This window comes from Ctenopharyngodon idella, chromosome 3 (genome assembly GCF_019924925.1).
Source record: "Ctenopharyngodon idella isolate HZGC_01 chromosome 3, HZGC01, whole genome shotgun sequence".
Classification (NCBI taxonomy): Eukaryota; Metazoa; Chordata; class Actinopteri; order Cypriniformes; family Xenocyprididae; genus Ctenopharyngodon; species Ctenopharyngodon idella.
In genome coordinates, this window is record NC_067222.1 from 52393725 (window position 1) to 52408053 (window position 14329).

The 14329-nt window shown below is 40.8% G+C and overlaps 1 protein-coding gene across 1 annotated transcript in view; it reads right to left on the reverse strand.

Annotated features, from left to right (window-relative positions):
* Positions 1 to 1145: 1145 nt before the first annotated feature.
* The window catches only part of LOC127508735 (NACHT, LRR and PYD domains-containing protein 3-like), a 62595-nt gene continuing 49411 nt past the window's right edge, over positions 1146 to 14329 (reverse strand). Inside the window, exon 11 of the mRNA XM_051887039.1 lies at positions 1146 to 5013. Within this exon, the coding sequence (XP_051742999.1) occupies positions 4415 to 5013 (599 nt within the window). The 3' untranslated portion in view covers positions 1146 to 4414. The remainder of the gene's footprint in view (positions 5014 to 14329) is intronic.

Genomic DNA, 14329 nt, shown 5'->3' on the forward strand with positions numbered 1-14329 from the left:
AGTTAATTGAGCCAACTGAGAATTTTGCAGCAATGCAGCAAGTCAATATACAATTTTGAGATCTGACCTCCAAAATCTTTACAGTGTGTTTGTGATGGCAAGAAATGACAAAGCAATCAAACAGTTGTCACACTTTACCATCTAACAGGGGACTTTGTTTAACAGAATGACTGTTCATTATATAAAGTGATGACCTGCAATTGTTACCTTAACTCCCTCGGGTCGGCGGTCACGCCGGCGATACCACCTCGGTTTTTTTCTTACCAGTGTGAAAGAGACTCAAAATACTTTGTCAATGTTGCACATATAATTAAGAGTTATACACCATTAAAATTTGTGGAATATCTTCTTTTATTTGTGTACACTCAGAGTAAAAACAAAATGATGTACTTTTTGCAAAATAAAGAAAACTAACATGATGCGTGATCTCTCGTCTCCCTCTGAACGAAGTTTAATCTGATAGTTCTCAGAAAATGAACTGTAACTTAGTGAATACTAATGACACAAAAATGAGACTTATGTCTAAAAAAACGTTGAAATGTCAGGTTTTAAATCGTGTAAGTCAAACTGAAAACAAATATTCTGTGTTTATGTAATCTGTATGAAAAGAGACACATGTCAGACGCCCGTGATTCAGCTCATTATCCGCTAATGCGGCCACGCCCACGGAGCGAGCGCTATTCAGACGCAAATTCTGAGGCAATACATGTATATATCATCTCAATCGTGCATTTATTGTCTTGAAAAGTGTTTATCTGGATGTTAAAGCCACGGTTAGCGATCTCTGGAAGACATGCCGTTAGTTCCTGAATGTCCTGTTCTTCTTTAGAGTAATTTGTGGACTAAAGGTGTACAGAGCGCCCTCCGGCTGCAAGTATGAATTGAAAACACAGTATCCAGCGTTCATAGTGATGACAATAAATATTGAATAAATATTACTCCTCTGTATAGAAAATTGACATAAACATATGAGAATCCATCAACATTTCTCCAAATGTGCATGCTTTTAAGCTAAAAGACTATATGAAATGCCATAGAGGTAACATGAATGTTCAGACGCTTTGCATCACAGAAATACATTATATTTTAAAGTATATAATAGAATACCATTATTTTAAATTGTAATATTTCACAGTATTGCTGTTTTTTCTGTATGTTTGATATACACCATGATGAGCTTGAGACATGATCACAGAGGGTTTTTTCACAGCCTACCTGACTGAAAGGCCTCATTAATATGCAGCTCATTAGAGGTTCTTTATGCGATTCTTTTGTCTTCTCAGGTGTAAATCACCCATTATTCATGATGATTCACGCCTCCACGCATACTGTGTTTCTTGACAAAAAGTGTCTTACAAAAACTAAATCAATATATTGTTATAAATGAACGAGTATGCAGGATAATTTTTACATAATTTTGAAGCAAAAACTCTAGTCTACAACCTCCAATACCCAGAAGTCTTGTGAACACAGATTTAATATAAATTTTTTGGCTTTATTTCAGTGACTTAAGTTTTTTGTTTTTTCAATAACCACGCATAAACGTTATTCCTTCAAAAACACAAACATGTACATACATGTTCCTCACATATTATGGTAGCCTAGGTTGTGCTGAATACAGTGTAATGACACTTTTTCCATTAATATGTTTATGAACAACTGAAAAAAGCACAAATGTCAGGGCATGTCAAAACTTCTCCAGGGCCCCGAAAATCCTCAGACCCCAGAGGGTTAAAGTGCTATTTCTGCTTGATTTAACCCATAAAACTTTTTTGGTATATACTGATGTATGTACATTGGTTTATTGACCATGGTTGGTTTATTGATGTTAAATAATATTTTTGACTTGAACAAAATAAGTTAATTTACCTTTTCAGGTTACCCTTTTTTATTCATCATTCCATGCCCAATTCCACACAAGTTAAAGTGTACATGGTAAAGTTCAGAAGCAGCAGCATGTGCATGTTGTAGTGATTTCACTACACAAATGGACACTGGTCCCCTGTTAGATGATAAAGTGCTACACCTGTTTAGTTGCCTTTACAACCTTTATAACCTTGCCTTTATTTTGGATCAAAACTCAGTTTATGGTGATTATTTAATTGAAAATCTTCAGTTGGTTCAATTAAAGTCCCCGTGTTAAAAATTTTAGTTCATATTAAGGATGACCATAATTAAAAGACTGTAAGCCTTTTGACCAATTAATACCTGTAGTAAAAAATTTAAGTATTTTTAAAGTAAAGTAATATGCTAGAGAGGAAAAAAAACAGGTAAGTTGTGTATATCATATTTTATTTTAACATTCAGAAATATAAAATATGCAATGTTTACAAATGAAAACCAAACATAATATGCTATTTTATAAAATAAAAAAAGATAAAAAAGTGCTGCTTTATGCTGCTATTTTCACATGTAAAACTAAACCTTTGTGGTATTTTAATGGGTCACAGACACTTATCCATAATAATTTAATTCTAATTTAACCTTCTAATCATTTCAGTTAACAGATAATGATCGGTTAAAAGCCATCGTGTGCATGTTATAGCAACATGTGCATGTTATAGTGATTTCATTACACAAAAGGACACTGGTCCCCTGTTAGATGGTAAAGTTTGACACCTGTTTGGTTGCCTTTACATTTTCATAATATGCTGCTACATTCAGAGCTAATCAATGTTCGTAATAAAACTAAAAACACCAGTTCTTGCGATTAAAAAAAAAAAACTGTAGAAATATTTTAAAGGTCAAAACTCAGTTTTATGTTGATTGTTGCATAGAAAATCTTCAGTTGATTCAACTAATGTGCCAGTGTTAAAAGACATTGTTCACATAATTTAATTAAAATAATTGACAATTTTGCAGCAAGTCAACATAAAATTAAGATCTGACCTACAAAATCTTTACAGTGTGTTTGTGATGGTAAGAAATGGCAAAGCAACCAAACAGATGTCGCAATTTACCATCTAACAGGGGACTAAAGGCATTTTGTTTAATCAAAACAAAATTCACTGTATAAAGTGATAGCCCGCAACTGTTACCTTAAAGAGCTATTTCTGCTTGATTTAAAACAAAACTTAGTTTTGTTGGTATAAACTGATGTATTTAGTTTGGTTCATTGATGTTAAATAATATTTTTGACGAACAAAATACGTTAATTTAGATGTTACCATTTTTATTCATCATTCAATGCCCAATTCCACACAAGCAAAAGTGTTCATGCTAAAGTTAAGCAGCAGCAGCAGCAGCAGCAGTAATTTCACTACACAAAAGGACATTGGTCCCCTGTTAGATGGTAAAGTGCAATTAGCAATATTTCATATTCTGAATATCTCTGAATATAGCAGCAATGTTCATAGTAACACTAAACACCAGTTCTTGCCCATATATATATATATACATACATTGATGGTAAGAAATGGCAAAGCAACCAAACATGAGCCACACTTTACCATCTAACAGGGGATCAAAGGCATTTTGTTTAATCATATTCCATGCCAACTTCCACACTAGTTAAACTCTACATGCTAAATGAGCAGTTTAAGCAGACAAGTATTTTTTCTTGCAACTCAAAGTTTACTGTTGTACCTCATATAACTAATTATAATGCCATCCATACAAACCCAGACACTTAAAAGCACTTAAAGGCCTTCTATGTCAAGATCAAAGTTCAAAATTATGAGTTGACTGTTCTATTGAAAATCTTCAGTTGGTTCAACTAAAGTGCCTGTGTGAATAGACATTCAGTTCGCATAATTTGATTAAGCCAGCTGAACATTTTCAGTGCATCAAGTCGATATAAAATTTTGAATCTTTACCTGATATAGTGCAACACCTGTTCAGTTGCTTTGTTTTTTTGTTTGTTCCCTCTATTGATGGCAGTTGTATTTAATTTTATACTGGATGAGTATATATTTTGAAATATTTACTGTTTAAAATTTCAATTTTAAATAAAGTTTTATATTAATGTAATGCAAAGTTTGAAACTAGTAAGTTATAGGCTTCCACCCAGATGTAGAACGATGCATAAATGATTTCTGGTATGGGTTAGGGTTATATATATATAAACATTTGAATATTTTGGCAATTTATATGGTAATTATCTTGGAATGTATTAGCATTACAGTAAAATAATAATGAAGATAATTAAAAAAAAAATCAATAATTGGCCTAGTAGTATAAAAAAATGAAAAAAAAATTCAGCAGAGCATTTTTTACTTGATTTTAACATGATTTAAAGCATGACCTACAGGGGACTTGAAAAACGTCCCCTCTTTGCTCAGTGGTCCCCTGTTAGATAGGTAGACAAGTACACTCACACACACACTCAAACAAAGACACACACTCACACACACACTCATTCATCATGAGCTTAAAGCATTATGGGTAGAATCTCTCGTCAGTCTGTTCTGATTCATCAACACAGTTTCACTGATGATCCAGACCAAACCATAAACCCAGGATAGAGCGGTTGAGTGAATGTGGTCTGGACTGTGTGGATGAGGATCATTGTGTCTCCAAAGACGCCGTAGAAGGACAGAGTTCCTGCACTGTGATCCACATACACTCCTACTCTATAGTGTTTCACATACTCTCCTGTTCTCCTGCTGATGGACTCTAAATCATCATCATCATCATCCACTCCTGTTCTACTGATGATGGACTTTACAGTGCGATCAGTCCCTATCTTATCGTATCTGAATGAGTAACTGGAGGAAGAACAGTTCAAACTCCAGGACTGATCATTATATCCAAACCGACACTCATGACCCCGTCCCTTCCTGCTGATGCTCTTATATGACACTGATATTAACACAGGTCCACTGCACTCAATCTCCCAGTAACAGCGTCGATCACACACACTCTCTCTACACAACACCTGAGGACTATAATCAAATCTGTCTGGATGATCAGGATACAACAGCGGTGTGCGAGTGCCTGTAATCACTGTGTTGCTCTCAGACAGACGAAGGGCTTTATTCACTGTGTTCAGATCCGGAGTGAGCCAATGGGAATCTGATGGAGATAAAACACATCACAATCAGGAATTATCAATCTGTCCATCTTTTAATCTACACTGTAAACATGATTTCTGCTGCTTGTTAAATGAACTTCATTAAAATGAGTTAAAACCACACAATTACTGACATTCTGTCCTGATTTAATTGAGTAAAATCCATTTAAACACGTCAAACTGAAGTTCACTTCATCATTTGTGTGTGGAGGACCAAACCTGCAAAAACAATACATTAATACATACATTAATAAATAAATAAATATATGAAGAAATGTTTAAAAAAAAAAACATGAATAAATGCATAAACATACAAGGAAATGTGGAAAAATATAAATGAATGAGTATTTATACCTTTATTTCCTTATTTATGTTTCATTCCTTATTTATTTTTTTCATTTATTTATTTATGCATTTATTTATTTCCACATTTATTTAAATCAGGGGTGTAAAACTCATTTTAGGTTGAGGGCCGGATTGGAAAAAAATAACCATGTACGGCCGAATTAATAATAATAATAATAAAAAAACTTTAGTGCGCTGATTGTTGCATTAATATTAACCATATAAACAACAAATTAATTTGTAAGAAAACTAGTACACTGCTCTTTAAAACTGCATTTGTTTTTACAGCGAAACGACTATTAGATTTTTTAAATTTATGTAATATTTTTTTATTAGTGATGAACCTATTTTGGTTTTTGTCTTGTTATGATTCAAGGCGAGTAAGAAACCTTTATTTCTTCAGTTATGAATCAAGTGCTAATTCAGCTGTGAAGCAGCTCTAAAAAGACAATAAAGTAATTAATTATATCAATGTTAATTTAATGTGTTCAATAAGAGTGTAAGGGGTCAAAGTTCATCAGTTGGAAACATGCTGAATTCAACAATAAAGCATCATAAAGCACAACTGTGTCATCATTCAGCTCAGTTCAGTTCAGTTGTGAAATCATTGAATGATCCTCAAAGTTAATCAATGCCCAGCTTCATTCAGCTGTGAGCAGCTCTACAGAAAGAAACTGTCATTATTCAGCTCAGTTCAATCTTCATTCAGTTCAATATCAGGATTGATGGAGTTCATCAGTTATCAATCAAATCTGAATAAGCTCTTATGAACCGTCACTGATTTGATTTTTCGTGGCCAATTCCAATTTTTTTAGAAGCAAATTGGTCGATTCTGATACTGGTTGCAGCTTTTTTTTTTTTTTTTTAAAGCTAATTTATTTGTTTATTTATATTAGAGTCAAACACTGCATTTTTATCACAGTCCCAACAAAGATGTTATGCACATGAGCATGAGCAGTTGTTTTTAATTTAAATTATTGTATAATTTCAAGATTAACAGCAAAAACAGTTTAGCTTTGTGAAATTATGCGACATAAGACACTTGCAGAAAACAAAATGAAAATGCAAATTCACTCTCTGACAGCAGGTGGCGCTTAATGAACAGCAGTGATAAAGCGTTTCCATGGTTACCGCTGTATTAATGTCCTGTTTACAGACTTAGTAAATTTTTCACACAAATGACATTTTGGGAAATTATTACAAAGCACTTTGTTTGCAAGCCTGGAATAAAGATTGACCAAAATAAAACTAAAAAACATTTGGATTTATGACCAGTGGACTACTGCATCTCTATTTTATATTATAGTTCAAAATGATCCCCGGGCCGAATGGACACCTTTGTGGGCCGTATGTTTGACACCCCTGATTTAAAGGTATAAATACTCTTTTCTTTTTCTTTTTTCTCATTTCCTTGTATATTTATTTATGCATTTATTTATTTATTGTTTTTGCAGGTTTGGCCCTCCATATTTGTGTTCAATGAACTGAAACTGGGCAGTGGATTTTCAGTTCCCAGCATGCTTTGCTCTGGTCTGGATCTATTCCAGAATCTCGAGTTCAGATCTGACAAGTTCATGTAGGATTTGTCTCAGATCTGAACTTGATTTAGGATCTTCTCCTCTCTCACAGAATCTCATCTTAATTAATATTTATAATGGTCTTGTTTGAAAAGTATTATAACATAGAACTGAACACTCGTCACAGTTTATGAGTTTTAATCCTCTTTAATGTGTAGAAACATGTAGCACTAGCGCTTAGCCCAGATAGAGACTGTCTACAAACAACACGAGGAAGAAAAAATGATTAATCTGATTTTGTTCACTTTAAAGCAGTCTGGTGAACACTCTCACACACACACACACACACACACTAACAGAATAAATAATTTCAATAAGCTATACTGTACACAAAATATGTAATTGGTTATTATTATGTTATTGCTACTAATACAATCTTTTCTTGATTTAAAAGATAATTACAAACATTTCTCGTTTCATCTTGAATCTAAAGACTCTTCCTATTGTGAAAATTAAGTGTTATTAAAATGAAAACCATTAAAATTATTTAACACCATAGTGTGTCTTACTGGTTCACAGGGAGTGTCTTTCTATAAACACATTTTGATTTTGGTTTTTGTCTTGTTATGATTCAAGGCGATTAAGAAACCTTTATTTCTTCAGTTATGAATCAAGTGCTAATTCAGCTGTGAAGCAGCTCTAAAAAGACAATAAAGTAATTACTTAAATCAATGTTAATTTAATGTGTTCAATAAGAGTGTAAGGGGTCAAAGTTCATCAGTGGGAAACATGCTGAATTCAACAATAAAGCATCATAAAGCACAACTGTGTCATCATTCAGCTCAGTTCAGTTCAGTTGTGAAATCATTGAATGATCCTCAAAGTTAATCAATGCCCAGCTTCATTCAGCTGTGAGCAGCTCTACAGAAAGAAACTGACATTATTCAGCTCAGTTCAATGTTCATTCAGTTCAATATCAGGATTGATGGAGTTCATCAGTCATCAAACAAATCTGAATAAGCTCTTCTGAACCGTCACTGATATTACTAAGATAAATGTAAGAATCTTTTAAACTCCAACCAAGCTCAAGATCACAGTGGCATTGAGAAAAAGATGTTCTGATGTTGGTTTAAGAGTCAAAAGTGATGCTGAAGATGTTATTGAAACTCAACTATTGTGAGAAACAGTGTTGGGCGTAACGTGTTACTAAGTAACACATTATTGTAATTAAATTACTTATCCACTGAAAAAGTAAAGTAAAGGATTACTGTTCATTTTTAGGTAATTTAATTATAGTTACTTATGTACTTGCGTTACATACTGTAAATTAGTTCAACAGTGCTGTTTAAATCAATATTGAATTTAAAATCTAAATTTGTCGTCTAAAGGTAAAAGTGAACACTGTCTCTTTAAAATCGTTAGCTGTAGAGCAGTTGAGCGCACCAGTTGGCTGTGTAGTCGCTGTCTGAAGATGTCGGCAGAAGCGAGTGGCTGTTTTGCAGAATGGAAATATTCTAATTACTTCACTTTTTGACACAGGTAGGCAAGAACATTACGGTAAAATGTAAGCTATATCCTAGAGAGAAAAAAACTGTGCGCGCTCTCTGAGAGACGGTCTTCAGTCAGTGCGCTCTCGACCAAAGCACACACATAGCCGCCTCTCGCAAGAGTTTCGCGGTTTATTACACATAAACGTTCAAATACACACACAGTTATGTGAAAATGCCCGTCTTGGTGTATATTCGCGTTGGTTATGTGAATGTGAACAGCATGTGTAACAGCATATTGTCTCCGTCCATTAGGTCTTAGTGACACAGCCTTTAAAACATGCTACTGTCTACTATTGGCTCTCTGTATTATAAATGATAATCAAACAACAAAAGAAAAGCTTTAATAAGGATTAATCTATATTTAATTTATATGGTTATGACTATGTAGAGTTATTTTATATTTGATTTTTCAATTTCTGTGGTATTTTTACTTACTATTAGACCTACCTGGAAAAATATATAGCATTGTTCTATTTGTATTTTTATATATTTTTACCGTGGTATCAACTTTGGTATCGAGCATTGTGCACTTTTGGTGGTATCAGTACCGACTACTAGATTTTTGGTATAGTAACATCCCTATTTGTTACTAAAAAAAATGTAAGTATTATAAAGTAAATAAAAGTATTATAGTATATGTTATAATAAAGTTAAAATGTTTTAAAAAGCTATAAAAGGCTAAACTATTCCATGTTTGACTAAATTATTAAAAGAGTTTCCTTTCTATTGTCTATCCGGTCAAGGGTTATAGGGATTTTAAGAAGTAATTAGTAAGTTACTTATTGAGTAATTAAATTACTTTTCAGACAGAGTAATTAGAAAAGTATTTTAAATACAACATTGATGTAATTAGTAATTAATTACTTTTTTTAAGTAACTTACTGTTACAAGACAGAAGGGAGCGGAGACACAGGTAAGGATTAACAGGTTTATTTCAGGTAAAGCAGAGCGTGAGAAGAGTGCAGGTGAGTGATGGCAGATGAATGGGTCGATGAGCCGATGAACTGGAACTGATACTTGTCTGTGTTCTCTTAGGGAGCGTGGATGCCGGGAGACGTGGAACAGACGAACACACAGGAGAAGCACAGGAGACGAGGAGACACTGGGAATCACTGTAGACGCTGGAGACAGGTAAGTAGTCGAGTAAGGGAGTCCTGGAGGTAAGTGAACACTGGTATGTGTTAACGAGACCGGACAGTGACTGAGTGAACTGGCGTGACTTTTATGTGGCTGTGGTGATGATTGTGAATGAGCGTCAGGTGTGGCTTGTCAGTACTCAGGAGAGGGAGTGCGATGTGATTGGGTGAGTGTAGAGCCTGGCGTGTCTGTGACATTACCCCCCCCTCCACGGTCCGCTCCTGAGGACCGCGGACCCCGACGTCGTGGTGGTCGACCTCTGCCTCGGGGGGCTGGCTTGCTGGGGTGTCTGGCGTGGAAGTCGTCAAGGAGGCTGGGATCTAGGATATCATTCCTCGGGACCCATGAGCGTTCTTCGGGACCATAGCCTTCCCAGTCGACCAGGTATTCAAGGGACCCACCACGACGTCGGGAGTCCAGGATATCTTTCACCTGGTAGGCTACCCCGTCTTCTGCGATGAGTGGAGGAGGGGGATCTTCGGGGTCGCCAGGCTCTGTGGAGGGAAGAACAGAGGGATGGTGAGGCTTCAGGAGTGACACATGGAAAACTGGGTGAATGCGATACTCAGGTGGGAGTTGCAGGTGATAGGTGACGGGGTTGACTTGCCGGATGATGGTGAAGGGGCCAACGAACCTAGGACTCAGCTTCCTACAGGGCAGGCGCATCTTGATGTCCCGGGTTGACAGCCAAACCTTCTGCCCTGGTTGGAAGTTGGGTGCGTGGGAGCGTCGAAGGTCGGCTGTCAACCTGCGCCTGCGTAGGGCTCGCTGGAGTTGCAGATGTGCTGAGTCCCAGACCCTCTCGCTCTCCCGGAACCAGTAATCCACCGCCGGAACGTCTGATGGTTCCCCATCCCAGGGGAAAAGTGGGGGCTGGTAACCGAGCACGCATTGGAAAGGTGTAAGGCCTGTAGTGGGTTGACGAATTGAGTTCTGGGCGTACTCGGCCCAGCCCAGGAACTGGTTCCAGGAGTCCTGGTGGCCGTGACAGAAGGTACGTAGGAAACGGCCGATCTCCTGTATCTTCCTCTCCGTCTGCCCGTTCGTCTGTGGATGGTATCCGGAGGAGAGACTTATGGTCACACCTAGGAGTTTGAAAAAGGCCTTCCAGACTCGGGAGGTGAATTGGGATCCACGGTCTGATACAATGTCTTCAGGTAATCCAAAGTAGCGAAATACATGGTTGAATAATAGTTCTGCCGTTTCCATGGCAGTGGGGAGTCCAGGCAGGGGAATTAAACGACAGGACTTGGAAAAGCGGTCGACGATTACCAGCACACATGTGCATCCATCGGAGACGGGAAGGTCGGTAATGAAATCCACTCCTAGGTGCGACCAGGGACGAGTGGGAACGGGCAGAGGCTGGAGTTTTCCGGAGGGAAGATGGCGTGGACTCTTGGAGACGGCACATTCCCTGCACCCTTGCACGTACCTTCTGACGTTGGATGTCATGTTGGGCCACCAGAAGCGCTGTTTTAACAGCGAGAGGGTTTCGTTGACCCCGGGGTGGCCAGTGCCCAGTGAAGTATGGGTTGAATGGATGAGGGGTGTGCGTCGTGACCGGGGTACATACTTCAATCCGGGGGGACAACCCGGCGGAATGCTGGTGGAGGCATTGGACTCGGGGAGCGTCTCTTCCGACCAGGAGATGGGACTCACTACGAGTCTTTCGGGGATGATGGGCTCTGGATCCTCGTTGCTCTCATCGAGGCTGTGGATACGAGATAGGGCATCGGCTTTCACATTCTTCGATCCGGGGCGGTAGGAGATGGTGAAATTAAATCTCGTGAAGAACAGAGCCCATCTGGCCTGGCGGGGGTTTAGTCTCTTGGCCTCTCGTAAGTATCCTAGGTTCTTGTGGTCTGTTAAGACTACAAAAGGGTGTTTGGCTCCCTCAAGCCAATGCCTCCATTCCTCTAGGGCAAGCTTGATGGCGAGGAGTTCGCGGTTGCCGATGTCATAATTAACTTCCGCCGGGTTGAGTTTCCTGGAGAAGAAAGCGCATGGATGGAGTCTGCTGGGATTCCCCTGCTGCTGGGATAATACCGCTCCCACTCCGGTGGTTGAGGCGTCAACCTCGACGATGAAGGGGAGCTCTGGGTCAGGGTGAGCCAGGAGGGGAGCGGTCGTGAAGGCAGTCTTGAGGGCCTCAAAGGCTTGGGTGGCTGCTGGGGTCCAGGACAGAGACTTGGGCTTACCACGGAGGAGGTTGGTGAGTGGACCGGTGATGGAACTGTAGTGCTGGATGAAACGGCGGTAGAAGTTGGCAAATCCTAGGAATCTTTGTAACTCTTTAATAGTGGAGGGAATGGGCCATTCTTTCACTGCTGTGACCTTCCTCTCGTCCATGCGGACGCCACTGTGGTCGATGTTGTAGCCGAGGAATTGCACGGAAGGCTGATGGAAGGTGCACTTCTCGGCTTTCAGGAAGAGGTGGTAATCTCTCAGGCGTTGGAGGACCTCCGCAACGTGTCGGCGATGTTCGGCAAGGCTCCGGGAGTAGATCAAAATGTCGTCAATGTAGACCAGGACAGACCGGTGCAGGAACTCCCGGAGCACCTCATGCATGAAGTCTTGGAATACGGAGGGGGCGTTGACCAGGCCATACGGCATAACAAGATATTCATAGTGGCCGGTAGGTGTCACGAAGGCGGTCTTCCACTCGTCCCCCTCACGTATTCTGATGAGGTTGTACGCGCTGCGGAGGTCCAGCTTGGTGAACACAGTGGCGCCGCGTAGATGTTCCAGGGCTGCTGGGACGAGAGGAAGGGGGTAACGGAACTTTACGGTGATTTGGTTGAGTGCTCGATAATCAATGCAGGGCCGCAAGCCTCCGTCCTTTTTAGCCACGAAGAAAAAACTAGAAGCAGCAGGGGAAGTGGACGGTCGGATGTAACCTTGCTTGAGAGCCTCGTCGATGTACTCCTCCATGGCTTTCTCCTCCGGGACGGATAGGGAGTATATCTTCCCTCTGGGCACTGGCTCACCTGGGATGAGGTCAATGGCACAGTCCCATGGCCGGTGAGGAGGCAGCTTGGAGGCTTGCTTAGGACAGAAGACATCTCTGAAGTGGGAGTAACAGGCTGGGATGTCCGTGGAACGTTTCTCGAGAGGGCTTTCCACTGTAGTAGCCCCGACTTGGATTTCATGGGAACTTGGGGAACTGGACGCAGGGAGTTCGGGGAAACAGTCCTGGAAACATTGGTTACCCCACTTCAGGATCTCTCCTGTCCTCCAGGAGATGGTGGGGTTGTGCTGCTCAAGCCATGGGCGCCCTAGGATCACGTCAGATGTAGACTCCTCCAGAACCAGCAGCTGAATCTCCTCGGTGTGGAGCACTCCCACTTGGAGACGGAGGGGTCCCACGCTGTAACGTACCTTCCGTAAGGGTTTTCCTGTTATCGCGTGGATCTGGTAGATCTGGTGGATCACGCAGCTGGTGACAGAGGGCTCCGGAGATGAAGTTTCCAGCTGACCCAGAATCGAGGAGCGCACTGGCTGAAAGACAAAGTTCAGCAGCAGTAAGTGTTACTACAATTGTGAGTGGTTTCATTTTATTCAGAGTGGGCAGGATGGCACTCACCAAAGACCGGGCAGGACGTAGAGGGCATTCAGCGATATAATGCCCGGCACCACCACAATACAAACAGAGATTCTGGGTCAGCCTCCTCTGTCGCTCAGCTGCTGAAAGGCGTGAGTGCTCAATTTGCATGTTGTCGTTTGCTGGTTCTGGGGAGCTGACGGACTCTGGCTGGCGGGAAATGGAGGGGAATAGCGGCTGGCCCTGGTGCTCTTCTAAGCACAGCTGCATACGAGTGGCGAATCTGATAGACAACTGAATGAATTTCTCGAGCCCGATGGAATCCTCGTATGCAGCGAGATGCAACCGCACACGGGGATCGAGGCCTTGACGATACGTGGTAATCAAAGCCTGCTCATTCCAGCCACTAGCAGCAGCGAGGGTACGAAACTGGAGGGCATAATCAGACACAGTTAGTGTACCTTGCTTTAAATTGCATAATCTCTCACCAATCGACGAGTCCCAGGCGGGTTTTCCAAAAACTTCCTTGAAGTGGGTTGTAAAACTTGACAAGGATGATACAACGGGGTTGTTTAGGCTCCAGAGAGGTTCAGCCCATCGCAGTGCTTTCCCGTGAAGCTGAGAGATTATGAAAGCCACTTTTGAACGATCGTCAGGATATAAGTGCGGTTGCATCTCCAGGACCAGCGAACATTGCAGGAGGAAACCGTTGCAATCCTCCGCCAGACCAGAGAAGGGCGCCGGTTTGGCCATGGGACTGGCGACCACGGGAGGTGAAGGAGCTGTGGCGGTGGATGCGGAAGTGTTCGCTGGTGTCGTTGTCATGGAGGTGCTGGTGAAGGTGCGACGAAGTGCATCGACCAGCTCTTGAATGGGATCCGGGGTGCTCATGCTGTTACCTGGACGGTGTTGGTCCGGTCTTCTGTTACAAGACAGAAGGGAGCGGAGACACAGGTAAGGATTAACAGGTTTATTTCAGGTAAAGCAGAGCGTGAGAAGAGTGCAGGTGAGTGATGGCAGATGAATGGGTCGATGAGCCGATGAACTGGAACTGATACTTGTCTGTGTTCTCTTAGGGAGCGTGGATGCCGGGAGACGTGGAACAGACGAACACACAGGAGAAGCACAGGAGACGAGGAGACACTGGGAATCACTGTAGACGCTGGAGACAGGTAAGTAGTCGAGTAAGGGAGTCCTGGAGGTAAGTGAACACTGGTATGTGTTAACG